This window comes from Branchiostoma floridae, chromosome 18, assembly GCF_000003815.2.
Source record: "Branchiostoma floridae strain S238N-H82 chromosome 18, Bfl_VNyyK, whole genome shotgun sequence".
NCBI lineage: Eukaryota > Metazoa > Chordata > Leptocardii > Amphioxiformes > Branchiostomatidae > Branchiostoma > Branchiostoma floridae.
Genome location: NC_049996.1, coordinates 10,831,249 through 10,845,148, shown reverse-complemented (window position 1 = coordinate 10,845,148; position 13,900 = coordinate 10,831,249). Strand labels below are relative to the sequence as shown.

The 13,900-nt window shown below is 41.2% G+C and overlaps 1 protein-coding gene across 3 annotated transcripts in view; it reads left to right on the top strand.

Moving 5' to 3' along the window:
* Positions 1-3,417, top strand: part of LOC118405677 — a 40,417-nt gene extending 37,000 nt beyond the window's left edge. For all 3 annotated transcript variants that reach the window (XM_035805281.1, XM_035805278.1, XM_035805282.1), the window contains exons 10-14: positions 547-661; positions 1,681-1,773; positions 2,091-2,234; positions 2,724-2,840; positions 3,146-3,417. In XM_035805281.1, the coding sequence (XP_035661174.1) occupies positions 547-661; positions 1,681-1,773; positions 2,091-2,234; positions 2,724-2,840; positions 3,146-3,373 (697 nt within the window). In that variant the 3' untranslated portion in view covers positions 3,374-3,417. The remainder of the gene's footprint in view (positions 1-546; positions 662-1,680; positions 1,774-2,090; positions 2,235-2,723; positions 2,841-3,145) is intronic.
* Positions 3,418-13,900: the final 10,483 nt, after the last annotated feature.

The following is a 13,900-nucleotide window of genomic DNA, read 5'->3' as shown; positions in this document are numbered from 1 at the left end:
GCTGAAGAGGCTTCTTATTAACCTGTCCTTGGTGCTGAAGAGGCTTCTTATCAATCTGCCCTTGGTGCTGAGGAGACTTCTTATCTTATCAACCTGTCCTTGGTGCTGAAGAGACTTCTTATCAATCTGCCCTTGGTGCGGAAGAGGCTTCTTATTAACCTGTCCTTGGTGCTGAAGAGACTTGTTATTAACCTATTCTTAGTGCTGAAGAAGCTTCTTATTAACCTGTCCTTGGTGCTGAATGGGGGAGGGGGGGTTCTTATCAAATAGAGGAGAGGAAAATTTCATGATTCTTTGTGTATGATTGCTGTCCTTGGTGCTGAAGGATCTCCACACAACCTTATCATTCAATGAAACAACTAGATTCTTATTTGGGACTCTTTATTTCATAGAGTTCTCCTTGATGGCTATAATGGATGCTTTGATGTACTCACTATTGATAGAAAACATCACATCTTTTGTGAAAAATAAAACATGTATATAAACAAAACTTCACAAAAAGTTACAAGACATTAATTTCCGTATTTTGTGTTGTTCCCTTGCCAGATACCCCCTGCTGCTGAGCCGGCTGTACAAGTCCACCTCCTGCCGCCACCCTGACAGGGACCGACTACTGGAGGCACAGCAGTTAGTGGAGGAGCATCTGGAACATATCAACATTGTAAGTTGTTTTTGTCATTCTACTCTAGAGAGCATCCTGTGACCTTTATTCTTTGCAAGAAATTTGAATACAAAAGAAAGCATTCAATTTCAAACCATGTACATCAAGCATAAATAAAATTTAAATAGTTAAATCAGGTTGGTACGTCATTGAAAAAAGAGATTTACCAGTTTTTAAACTTATACCATAACAATTAACAATATCATTGGGATGAACTTTGATTATATCTTTGTCAGTCAAGCCCTAATTTTTCCATCAGACCATCAGTCACAATGACTCTTTCTCATGCCACAAAGCAATTACCTCTGACATTTTCCATCCACTTCAGCCCCTTTGTTGTCAAACTCTAAAGTGTGCCGCTGAAAATGCTCACTTTCATCTGGACAGCTCACATGCCATGATGTATTTATGGTGGCGTTGATTGATATATAACCCACTTTGACGTGACACATTTGGTCCACAGTGACCAATTTTAGGACCCTAATTATCTTCCATCCTTTGAAGACTGTCGCTATATTGTTGAGTTTGGTTTCAGTTGGTAATGTCTACTTTCCCAAGAGATGAAAGTTGTAAATCATATGCTTGTCAATCAAAGTTGGCCTTCTTATAATAGGCAGGTATTTCATATCAGGTTTTTATTGTGTTTCCTGGGTTTGAAACAATAGCAGTCTCAATGAGTCTGGCAATTACTAGGAGAAAAATGAGGTATCATTTATTATCTTTTTAAATGACCCTGGCAAAGATTGACAAAAGCAGGGAGATTTGAAATTTTCTGTTCTTTTGAGCTTTGAATTGATAAAGAAATGAAGAGAATTTGTCATATGTGCATGAATCTTTTACCATACAATTATAGTTATATTTTTACATTTATCATGAAGGAGGACAAGTGCCGAAAACATACAGTGAAACTTCTTTTGACTTTTTTTCTTTGAGTCAGATACACCAGCAAATCCCATCATCCAAATGTCTTTAACTGAATCCAGTTCTAAGTCCCATTTGTTTCATCTTTTCATCTATAGAAAACCCAGGGCTCAGGTGGGCTGATGAGACTAAAGAAGAAGAGCAGCAGAACTAAGAGCACCAGTAGTGTGGAGAACATTGAGCTCAGAGAGGTAGGTACAACTTGTGTTGAACACGGTAAGAGTTCTGAACATTTTGGTATCAAGTTCCAAAAGTTGAACATCCAATGAATATGCTATTTGTTACTGTACATGTACATAGTGTCTGTCTTCTCTACCACGACCTGTAAACAAAAAGCTCTGCAGTAAGCTGAACAGGATCTATATTACTTTCATTTCCTTCAAGCCTCACATCTTGACTTTCAACATATTTTGTCACTAGGATCTGCTTGAAGATTAGATGATAGTAATTTTTTCTTAGACGTTTTCCTTCAGCCCACACATCTTGACTTTCTCCGTTTTGTCTCCAGATGGCCCTGGATGCTGTGAGCTGGAACAAGGACGAGGTTCACTTTATCCAGATGGGGAAGCTGCAGGTGGTGCAGTGTGGGGACACCTGGGCCAGGAAAACTAAAGTCTGCTCAGTACATGCACTTCTACTGGTGCTGGGACAGGTGGGGAGACCTTGCTACTTAAATATTAAGTTTTATATCCAGGGCTGTCACCATGCAGGTCCATCCCTCTAGTCTAGTCTCGAGATGGAAATTTGCTTGTTGGGTTGGAAATATCCCCCAAAATCAGAAGTTCATGACATGAAATTGATGGAAATGTAGTTTAATTTGTAAGCGCAGAATGACATATTTAACAATGAAAATGTCCTGCCATGCAGTAAGAATAGCGAGTAGCGAGTAGCTACTGCCATGCAGTAGCGAATAGTGGTCCAGATATTATAACCCGACAGACAAAGAAAAGCATGACTCAAGTCGGTCACTCTAGACTTAGACTTAGATATAGTATAGATTTCCCTTGAAAGTTTTTATTTATCTATAAATCTCATTTTCCTTCTTTGTTATGTATACAATTATGTATACCACTGCTTTACTTTGTTTGAAATTAGCCTTCGAGCTTGAATCTGCAATAAAGTTATAATTATTATTTTGCAGATGCCCAACCTGCAGGCCCTGGAGGAGAAACGCCAGCCCTCCGGAGACAAGCCTGTGAAAGGGGGAGCCCTGGTACTTATCAGAGACAAGGGTGCTGGCAGGTTCACCACGCTCAGGGTAGGGGTCTTCATGTTTCAAAATTCTGTACTGTAGCTTTGGATGGATGTGTTGAATGTGGTGGTTTGTACTTGTTTTTTGCACAAATGATCTACAGCCTGCAGTCTAGCCTTGTTGTGCTTTTAGTTGCTTCCAAAAGGTATGCTTCGGGGAGCGACTAAAAGCAAAACAAGGGTGGGCTCCTGGCAATAAATGATTAGACTTTAAGGAATCCAGATTTGTATCAGATTCTGGATCCAGGAATTTTCATGGAAAAATTGCTCAGTACACAATCATGTAAATGTATGAATTGTTATTTTTTTCAGGACCCATTCTTTCTTGACAAGTGTGTTGTGTCTACGGATCCAGACTCAGAGGAAACCTTTGAGATCACAGAGATCTACAAAGATCCTTACATTCTGAAGGGCGAGGATCCATCCGACACCTCAAGATGGCTGTCCCTTCTTCAAGGTCTCTCCAGAGATCTGGGAAACTGGAGGAAAAGAAGGAACGCACTTGCAAACATCATGATCCATATGGTGTCCAGAACTTGAGGGATCAAAAGCACCACCTACCAGTTTGATTCAAAACTGCACTGAAGTTGCATTGGGGTGAGGCAAAACAGGCCACCAACAGCTATCTGTATTCTGGAGGAATGTGGATAGCTTGACTAAAAGCACCCCCGGTTGACATATGAATGAGATGCAGCAAAGTTGAAAAAGCCAGAGTTCTTATGAGCACCTCCTGTCAATCTGTTGCAGAACTGCAGGGCACAGCAGGTGTAATGTGCCAATCTGCAGACCCTTTTTCATCAAAGGTGGCATGTTGGATCACATTATCTTATCATATAGTGTATGAACTTATATATTATATGATGAGAGAGCGAAAAGAAGAATTGGCAAGAAGGAGAAGCAGCAGCTATTTAAGAAGCCAGCAAAATCATTGTGCCTTTTCACAAATAATCATAAAGAAGTTGGTTGAAGAAACTCGAGGCAGGACCTCAGAGTTTGTGAGGGTTGCTTACTGTAGAAGATGTAAAGCAAAAGCAAGCACTTAAATTGATTGCAGCAAGTTAAAAATCAAGAGTTCAGGTTTGACACAGCTGTCCAACACAATAGGAGACAGAGGACATGTTCACAATGTGAGGAGTATGCAGAGAGCTCTCTGAGAAAATGTGAACATGAAACAGCCGTGAACATTAATAATTTGTAGTAATATGGGCACTGTTTAACTGCTTTTGCACAGTGTTTGCAATATACAATGTACTAGTGTGCTGTGGTGCAATTGGTTATAAGTTTGCCTTAGGTTGGTAGCTGCTCTTAAACTTGACATTGCACTATGTATTTCCTTCAGCACAACCATATATTTAAGATGCTAAGTTTAAAAGTGGCAGAACTTTTCACACCTCCGTCCATACTATAATGTGAGCATAGTTTAGATGTTGCAAATCACCAATGTTATAGCTCTATATGATATTTTTGTACCAAACAAATTATACACATAATTTTGTCATCAAAGACACTGGCTCTAAATAATGTGTAAAGTCAATACATGAATTTTTTATAGTTGCTCAATGTGCCAAAATTTGCATGTAAGGAATTAGCACAAATTTCTGTCGTAAGGCAGTACATTCTATGTACATATGAAGTGTTTTTGTGATTCTGGTAAATAAAGGAGCATATTTATTTCATTGTAATATAATAGAAAATGAACTGTCATATAGAAATGCAAATTAAATGAAATGTATTGAGACAACACGATCCTCTTTTGCACATGCTTCTTTTTTTATATTCCTAAAACTATTTCGTTCCACACCTTAGATTATGGACATTGTAACTACGTTTTGTTTTGTTATTCAATGTACATTGTGGTAATCATATAAAAAATACAGGCAAGGAATGGATAAATATAAAGTTAAGGACAAGTGCACATCATATGTGAAAGGAAGTCCTTAACTTAGTAAAAGAAGAAAATACATATCGTTACAGTGTGTATTAGTTTGTCAGGGTTCGCTGTTTGCCTATGGCACGAAACATCCTCTTTGCAGCGCATTTTGTTCTGGATTGGTAATGGTTTTTTGTTTCAGTTTTCCAATTACTAAATCTCATTCAACATTCACAAACTCACAGGGAAAGTCAAGGAAAGTACGTACACATTACATATATCAATTTGTTGCCAATTTTAGGGGAGAGAAAAATTAAGAAACAGTCATATTTGTGTTGATAATGTTGTGTAGTGCTACAAAATGTACCACCGTAATACGGTGAGTCGATCGCCAATGGCGCTTTCTGTCTGCAACTCAACTCAGGTGAAAATTAGTACTTAGCTTCAGCTAGGGCCTTCCCTCGGATAGGACGTAAAATGGAGGTCCCGTGTCTGGGGAGAGCCATACCCCAGGCACGTTAAAGAACCCCCACACTTCCGTCTAGAATTGGTGATTCTCTACAAATCACCCGGACTCCAGGAAGAATAGTGACATATCAGTCACTAATGGAGATCTGTATAACCAAACCAAACCAAACTATTACATGTCCCTTAGTACACACTTTTTAGCTTAAATAAAACATAACCCCTCCTCTTGATTTTGATGGCATGTAGTGAAATCGTCTAAAACTTAATGGTTACACACTAGTATCCACATGCACCCTTGGAGGCGGCTGTAAAGTTGATATGTAAGACACCTTAAAAACTCCCGTTCGGCCGCCAAAAGAGGTGCGCATTTTATGACATTCTAAAACCTTGGAGGAAATTGCAGGGCTTTCCTAGGCTACTAAAAGACGTTTTATCGTTCAGACTATGGTTTATGGCAGTGTTCGCCCCACCAATGGTTGATCTCCATTCCCCGTGCGACCGCTAGCAGTTCTTAAGGTGGTATCTCAGTGCACTTGGGGCACCGATGCGGCACTGCGCGGTTCGAAAGATTACTCAACAAATTTCAGAGATAAAGGACGAATTTTCTCACGTTTTGTGTATTTTGCTGTCTTCTAAGTCATACTTTTGCGTATATCTAAATTCATTATACAATATAAAATCGGCGAAAATAACACAACGGTACCGCAGTGAACGAAACCCCGCAGTGCAGCACCGGTGCCCTAAGTGCTGTGAAATAACACATTTAATGTTGAAATAGCCGGTCTGTGCTCGTGAGTGCCCGTAGTGGCAGCCAGGACGGATGGTAAACCCTTTGTTTCTCCCACAGGCAGTCGGCTACTCCGAGGGGTTAGATGTTAATGGACGCCGGTAGAAACGGTATTGACCTGCCGCGGAATCCTACCGCTGGGAACGGTACCTGGAAATGTATCTCCATCAACTTACATTTTACTGGAAATAGCTATCCTCTCACTGGTTGTACCAGGAAGAACGGATGCTTTACGTATACAGCATAGACATGGTAATTGTATGAGCGAAATTCACCTGTTTTTAGAAGTAAAATGGAGAGTAAACAAAGCTTTTAGAGTTTGATCCGTCCTAGGTCCTAAGAACGGCACGCGCACACAAATAATGATCTCCCTCTCTCTCTCTTTCTCTCTCTTCCCTCACTCTCTGTATCTCCCCCCCCCCCCCCCTCTCTCTCTATCTATCTCTATCGCTTCCTCTCCCCCTCTCTCAAACAGGGGATTCGGGCTTGTTGTATACTACAGTAACCTTTAGAGGTTGTTATAGAAAAGAAATGGAAGCGAGACGACCAAAGTGGTCTGTGATTCTTATCATATCTACGGCCGCCTTTCCCCGTTTCTTTTTCTAATAACATCCTAACTGGATGCCTTAGTGTTAGTGTATCACTAGAACGCACCACAGCCTCTGTACTAAGCCATTGCGCCCGACAGGGGTCAAGAAATCACAAAAACCGAATGAAGGGAAGGAAACCAGGTTATCTAGTGACGTGCGCCCTTTTCACTCGGATTCAGATTTCTCGAGTTCCCATTTCAGGATCGACGTCTGAATAAGCCCACAAGAAACTGGTGTTTTCGCTATGAAGGTCAGACTGTACTGCGGCATATTGCGAAGTACCCTTTGGCCCTGTCCCTGGTGCTGAATCCGATGTTGCAGATTGTGTAGACGAAATCACTTTGTTGCGGTAATATTTGACTTACTGTTGTGCGCATGGAAAAGTCAAGATAGTTTAGCTGTGATTTTTGCATGTAAGCTGGCCACGGAAGGCTGAAAATGGAAAGAATACACTGTAAATGTTTTCTTAACGTTTTCACAAGAAAGTTGACTAAAAGTGCCGGATTACAATGAATCTTGACCTAAGAACTAGTAACAACCAATTTATCTCGCAGTTATGACGTGAGTACTGTGACCACGCCTTCCTCTAACTGTAGTTGATCGTTTTGTTGTCAATGAAAGAAAAATGTCGTAACATTTTATGTCCAATTTCAGTTCTCATGCGGTGTTTTTCTTGCTGCGTTTTGCTTTTACGACCACTTCGTACTTACGAAATGACAATACTAGAGGTGGGTACTGGTATAGAAAATTCAGGTTCAGGTCTTGTTCAGGTACACAAATGCCTTTGTACAATTGACTGTAAAGCTTGGTAGAAACAAGGAGCTTTCTTCAAAGCTCATTGGTAGAAATAACTGTAAATTTTACTCTTCTCCACTCTTGTTATTTTCTTCGACCAGTAAGCCCCAGGCGATATAAATTAAGTGTCAACACCTAGGTAAGCAACAAGTGGGCATTTTGTTTGTTATGATACCGTACAAAGTCGTCTGTTTGAAATTGTATTGTATCAAGGAAGGTTTAACGCTTAGACAAATGTAGTCAAAATTTTAACCAGGAAAGGCAACATAAGAGGGAAACGCAGACCAAAACTGCCTGTAGTCATCAACTTCACTAGCGGCATTGATTTCTCTGTTCTCGCTCTCTCTCTCTCTCTTCTCTATATCGCTCTCGCTCCTCTTTTTCCTTTCTGCTCCCCCCTCTCTCTTTCCTACTCTTTCTCTATCTCTCTTTTTTTCTATCATTGAGGAGTTTCAACATTGCGTTCTTTGATGATGACAGTGTGATACTGGACAGGAAAAGCTTGTATGAATTTCCATTGATGTGCTTCAGCCTCTCGCACAGTCGTAGACCAGACCAAGCGTCAGAATGTCTAATGGAGCCAAACTTCCAGGAAAGAAAGAAAGACAGGCCTCAGTCATCTGTATTCCCGGATTCCCTCTCGCAGCGGCTCTTCCGCATCCGTGCGAAGATGATGGATGCTGAAGTTTGCAGATTCTTACGTCCTGACAAAACACTTGTCTTTTTCGATACATGAAGAGGCCTGTGGGACCTCCCTAGCTTCCAGCTACTGTCATGTATGATCTTACGCGTCAGAAGGAACGGAGCGAAGAGAGGGCATATTTCCTAAGGGGGCTAGCAGACAGGGCATGGAGACGTAAACCATTCCAGCGCACCGCAAATGGGTCGTATCTATTTATTTCAAAGTTTGACGATAATGCAGAAAGCCAAAAGGAAGTTTAAAATGTCAACGACAATTCGTTTGTCCGTCTTATTGCTGTGTTGTGGTGACGCAGCACTGCCAGTAGGTCGTAGTATTCGTTATATCACGAACTGTTGACTTGCACCACTTCTGAAGCTATTACGGCAGGAGTTGTGTAGTTTTGGAATCTACCAGAAGTTATTTTCTTAACATGCTAGTATTTCAACGTATGCGTACTGTCGCACGTACGCAATTCAAAGCGTATTTCTTTCCCCATAACCGCTCCCATTGAAAAACGGGTTCAGCCATTGAAACATCTGCGTCATCATTGATGGCCTCCGCGATCTCATCAACTGGGGTGGTGCCGCGGGGCCAGGGTATTATGTAATCCCAAGGAGATCAAATCGTTTTTCTTTTTCAAGAATGGCTCAGAGATACAGCAGCGATGCAGTTATTCTTGTACTTTGCTCTAGAGAAAGAGCAAAGAAAAGAGGATATTAGAAGACAATGGCATGCCAAAAAGCAGTTACTCAAGCAACTGGATATGATTTTGGAAACAGTCAGGCGTTTCACATAGTATCCAGTATCTTTCGTCAGTGACACTGAAGAAATGTGGAAGAAGCTGGTCTTTTACACCCTAACTAAAAGACAATTGACTTTGGAATGTTGATGTACTCCTGACAAGTTGAGTTGCTTAGCGTGGTGTCGAGTAGGGAAAATGAACTACAAAATACCGTTTACGTAAGAAGAAAAAAGACGTACACAAAGAAACAAATCGAATCATACATGTGGGATTTACCACGAGATTAATGCAATTACAAGTGTAGCAAGTGAGTCGAATATTGCTGTCATGGAGGTCTCTTCAAGAGGACCCTTGTGGAACACACAAACGACCGTTTTTTAAAGATTTGACGTTGTAATCTGACTTTTATAGCTTATAGTTAGATTCCATCCGAAAACAGTAAGTCAAAATGTGTATCCAATCTATACAAACAATGCAATTATGAATTATATCGCTACTTTTTCTGTACAAACAATAGTTTCACACATACAAAATATACCTCACATTTACGTTCTAAATTTCAGCAATTTCTATGTTATCCATAAAGTCCTATACTGTATATGTAGGAGAGCATGCTGCGTGTGCACTTTGCAATTTTGATCTCAAAAGCATTTTTACAGCTTCTTTGAGAGAATTCAGCTAATCTTAAGTGCATTTTACCCTCGAGCGTCTTGATGTCTGCCCAAAATACGTCTCTTAAGCCTCCTACGATGTCTACACAGTAAGGCCACTTAAGACGGTGCTTTGAAGAAGGTGCTTTGAAAAGAAAGACATTGCCTCTTTTTCTAGGAAGACATGCGAAACTTCGCGCTGTTGCGTCAGTATGTGCTACTTTATGTTACACATGGGGCCCAGTCCTGTTATATCTCTCTCTCTGAAGAGAAACATACTGATATAGTAGCGTAGTAAATCTTAGCATTCATTTTTCAGTTTTTATGGATCCCGTATGCAGTTTCCACACAGCTGTGTCCAAAGACATCGTATGTAACTCACGAAGATCTGATGAACGGTTGACCACCATCAACCAGATACCATGGTGTGTGTTTTTTTCTTTCCGAACTACAAGACAGCAATTCCTCGACGACATACTAGATAACACCACAATCACCACATTGCGGTCATACAATGTATATCGGTCAGTGTTAAACGTAGTCCACTAGACGACGTAATGTAATCACCGATTATTAGTAGTATTGAGTAGCTTTGGTTTGCTCTCTAAGCTATTGAGTGTCCTCTCCTAGCTTTAGTTTGTTCTGTGCATCATTAATCTATTCCCCTCACGTCCCCACCACCTGTAGATCACTACCAGCTCTTGTACAGCGCCGTATCACTTCATGATATGGTGATTCTTACCGCTAGGGACCAGCCAAGCGTTATTGCACGGAAAGGTAGACGCAAGCCTGCCCTTTCCTCGGCTTTCCCGAAGGAATCGGCGGTCGTACTTTATTCTTCTTAACGGTTGGAAATGTCTCTCATCTAGAGGGAAAAGTAGGACAACTTTTCTTATGAAAGTCAATCAATAAAACACGAAGCGATGGAAATGCTTCACGCTTTGTTCTCTAAATAAATGAATGCTTATAAATAAATCAATGCAGACATCGACTAGTTCATGCACTTTTCAGTGAACATCTAAAATTGTACAACAAAGCTGCAAAATGATAAGATATTAATAAGAAAAAAGTTGCCTAGCAACAGTTGTCATGTCAAAGCAGGTTTTTATTGCCCCCACCCCTGGAATTGTTTCTATTTTTGTATAGAACAGTTGTGACAATTTTGATACTTTTAACATAATTTGAGCAATTTTTGTACCAGTCACCAGACTATACGATGTATTGTGTGTATCAGGGTAACTATATATCATATTAGAAAGACAACTTTTGATAAAAGAGAGTGCAAGGATACCGAACAGTTGTGAATCGTAGATAGAACTATCTGCCAACACACAACAAGCTATATTTGCTTTATCAGACAGAGAAACAAAATGGAGACGTCCATACATGAACCGCCTCCAGGCTTGTTTTCTTGGAAAGCCGATAAACAGCGCGTTCTTACCGTAGTTCTGCTGACTAGACTATCCCTCAACTCTTTATTACACTCTTACAGAACGTCATGGTGGCGAAGGTACCCTGCCGGGAATATGTGCAGTACGACCATAACCATCACGGACGGCTAAATCTCCTGATGTAAGCCTCAGGGCCCGGTACCTAGCGATGGCACTCATTTATTTGTAGTTATCGGTTTGTTTTCTTAAACTTGGATTACGTGGCCACAAGCTCTATTGAAACAGGAATTCACAGCCACACTCCTTTAGGAAAAGGCTTCGTTAATTCTGTAGCCAGCTGTTACACAGAAGATAAACACAATTTTCTTGCATATCGTTAAATGTACAATGACTGCAACACTTTAAACCGGTTTAGCCATCTACTTGTCTGGGCTTTTTGCACACAACTTTTATTTATCTTTTTATTGACACTCACCACTTTCGTGAAAGGTATGACATCACAGGTGACTATGACGTTTTCAAGATGTCAACCCGAAGACCAGGTTGTAAGGTTTGATCTACTCCCAATAGGATGATCCCCTACTCTTATCGACAAGTGTTATGGGTTTTTAAAGGTTCTAAATGCGTGGCTGTCCTGAAACACGGGACCTTCCGCTTAACGTCTCATCCAAGAGGACGTCCCTAACTGACAATAGGTTCTCATTTTCACCCGAGTTCAATAAAGTGTATTTCCGAAGAGCATGACACTGGGGCTTGGCGGGCATTTGAACCAGGGACCAGTCAACAAACCTAACCAGAAGACCTAAACATGCAGTCCAATGAACTGCGAGGGGTTGTATTTCACACTCTTAATCCCGTGTTTTCGGATATCCACTCGTCAAGTACGTATGATAACACGCCTCACGAGTGTCGTTCGTGATCACTCTTGTATGTAAAGTAAGCTAGGAATAAGAACAACAATTTACACAAGCATTACATGAAAAATGCGAAATAACAGCGCTGGTGGCATGCCTAAAATGTTATAATCCAGTCGTTATATCACCTGGGTAAATATATGACTGTCTTAAAGTACCACTCAGGCAATACAGAGTCTCAGACGGAAACAAAATAGCCTTAAGATGTGCGTATATCATAGTGCTTTTGATTCATCGATAGACTGTCGTTAAAGTGTTTTGGGCCGGCATGGGATGAACAACACAACCGTTTGTCAACATTGTGATGAAAATAAATCTTATCTAGATATAATATCCGTACACAGAATGATAACTCCTATACTCAGGCCTCTTGGTGATGGGGAGTATTCCCATCTCATATTCTCATCGCTGTTGTACGAACATGCTTATCATTTGGATTTGTACACAGGGCCCTCCTATCCTCGCTAATGGCCTTGCCGGGAACCTAAGACTGTTACGGTCGTTAATGGCAAAACAGTGTTTTATAGTCCGATAATGCCGCACTTCAGTCTTAGCTAACGAGTTGTCCTATCGCGCCCATCTTGTCGCACGGTCGGGCTACACAAATAAAAGGACTGACTAATTGTGGAAAAGTTGTGTAGACTTTGGTACGCATGCAGCTCGCCAGGGCTGGCGGCGACAATAGAGGATGCGCCCGCTTTCTACTACCCGCGGACTCGGCAACAGGTTTCTGGTGTAGTTGCGTTTCTGCTTGCTGCAAGTTCTCCGGAGCAGGTAGGTCGTCCGTGCCGCTTACCTTGTTGTTTACAGTGTTGGTTTAATTATCACCGTTGTTATTGATTTTGTTGTTGTTGTTGTGTGTGCACGTGCGTGTATGTGCGTGTGTGCGTGCGCGCATGTGTTAGGCTCCTGCTGCTTTTTTTGTAAGCGTTTTATCGGGCTTTCCATTTTGTACCGTTTTCTTGGTGCCTCCCGAGACAAAATAACGGTACAAAAAAGAAAGCCCGATAAAAACGCATAAAAACCGTCAAAAACAGCCGGAGCCCTACCTCTGCTTGGGTAGTAGTGTATGCGTGCACGTATATATATATGACAGCCTATGTTATTTTGTGTCTGCGGAAAGACGGAATGTACGGCCTATGAAACAGCCATAGAGGGTAATCTCAAAGTTTATCAGAGGACAATATTTGCAATAACGCTATAAAGGTCTCTTCAGGACATGACTCACTATTAGTATATGTCGTTTGGTGGACCTGAATATCTACTGACGTCCTGCCATATGAAGGACTTCTAATCCGGCAGTGATACACTGCAGGATCTTCTTATGTCAGGAGCCTTTTGTATGGGCCTTGATAGGGAGCTCCTTTTGATAGAGAACTTACTACTAATGGTTTTCGAATTCGCTGCATCGCTTTTACATATGACGGACATTTTCTCTAATGCTGAAGTCTGTCTGATAATTCTTACCCCCAAAGCCACAAGCGGATGTCGGCATGATGTCATAATTCGTATGATTGCAATACACAGAAATATGTCAGCACAACTATACCTCTTCTTTTAAAAGTATAGGTGGAATCGAAAGTAGAACTTGTTAGTGTGGTATACCAATGCTGACTTTCCCATTGACTTTGAGAGAGAGGAGGCATCCAATTGACTTTGAGAGAGAGGAGGCATCCAATTGACTTTGAGAGAGAGGAGACATTCTCGACAAGGTGTGTACAATTACCGCGTAAAAGTGCTATTTTCTCCTTGGTTATCTTCTTCTCACATCGACGCTGACGACACATCACGTGTACATGCGTCAACCTCTCGGAAGTTACGTCATGTTACGTCAACATGACTTTAGGTAACCACATCCATTTCCGGTCCATGTTTAGCCACAACTGTTGCGGACATTTGATACCGTAGCAGAATGGTCTGTGCGCGTTCGACTTTGAAAAACGTAGACTGCGACGGTATAATCCCTTTGTGCGTCTTTGCACTTTACGCGGCGATGCGAGAAAAAACTTAGGTCATTAAAATCCCAAAGAAACTCCATGAAGACTTTGTTTCAAAGAAAAGTGTCGCCGCATCTAAGCTCGCCTAGCCAGTTTTGAAAAGGCGTTTGTTTACCTCTGTTTGTTCCGCAAAGGTCACTGCATCAACGCAGCGTCACAGAAATAGCAACATCTGGTGTGT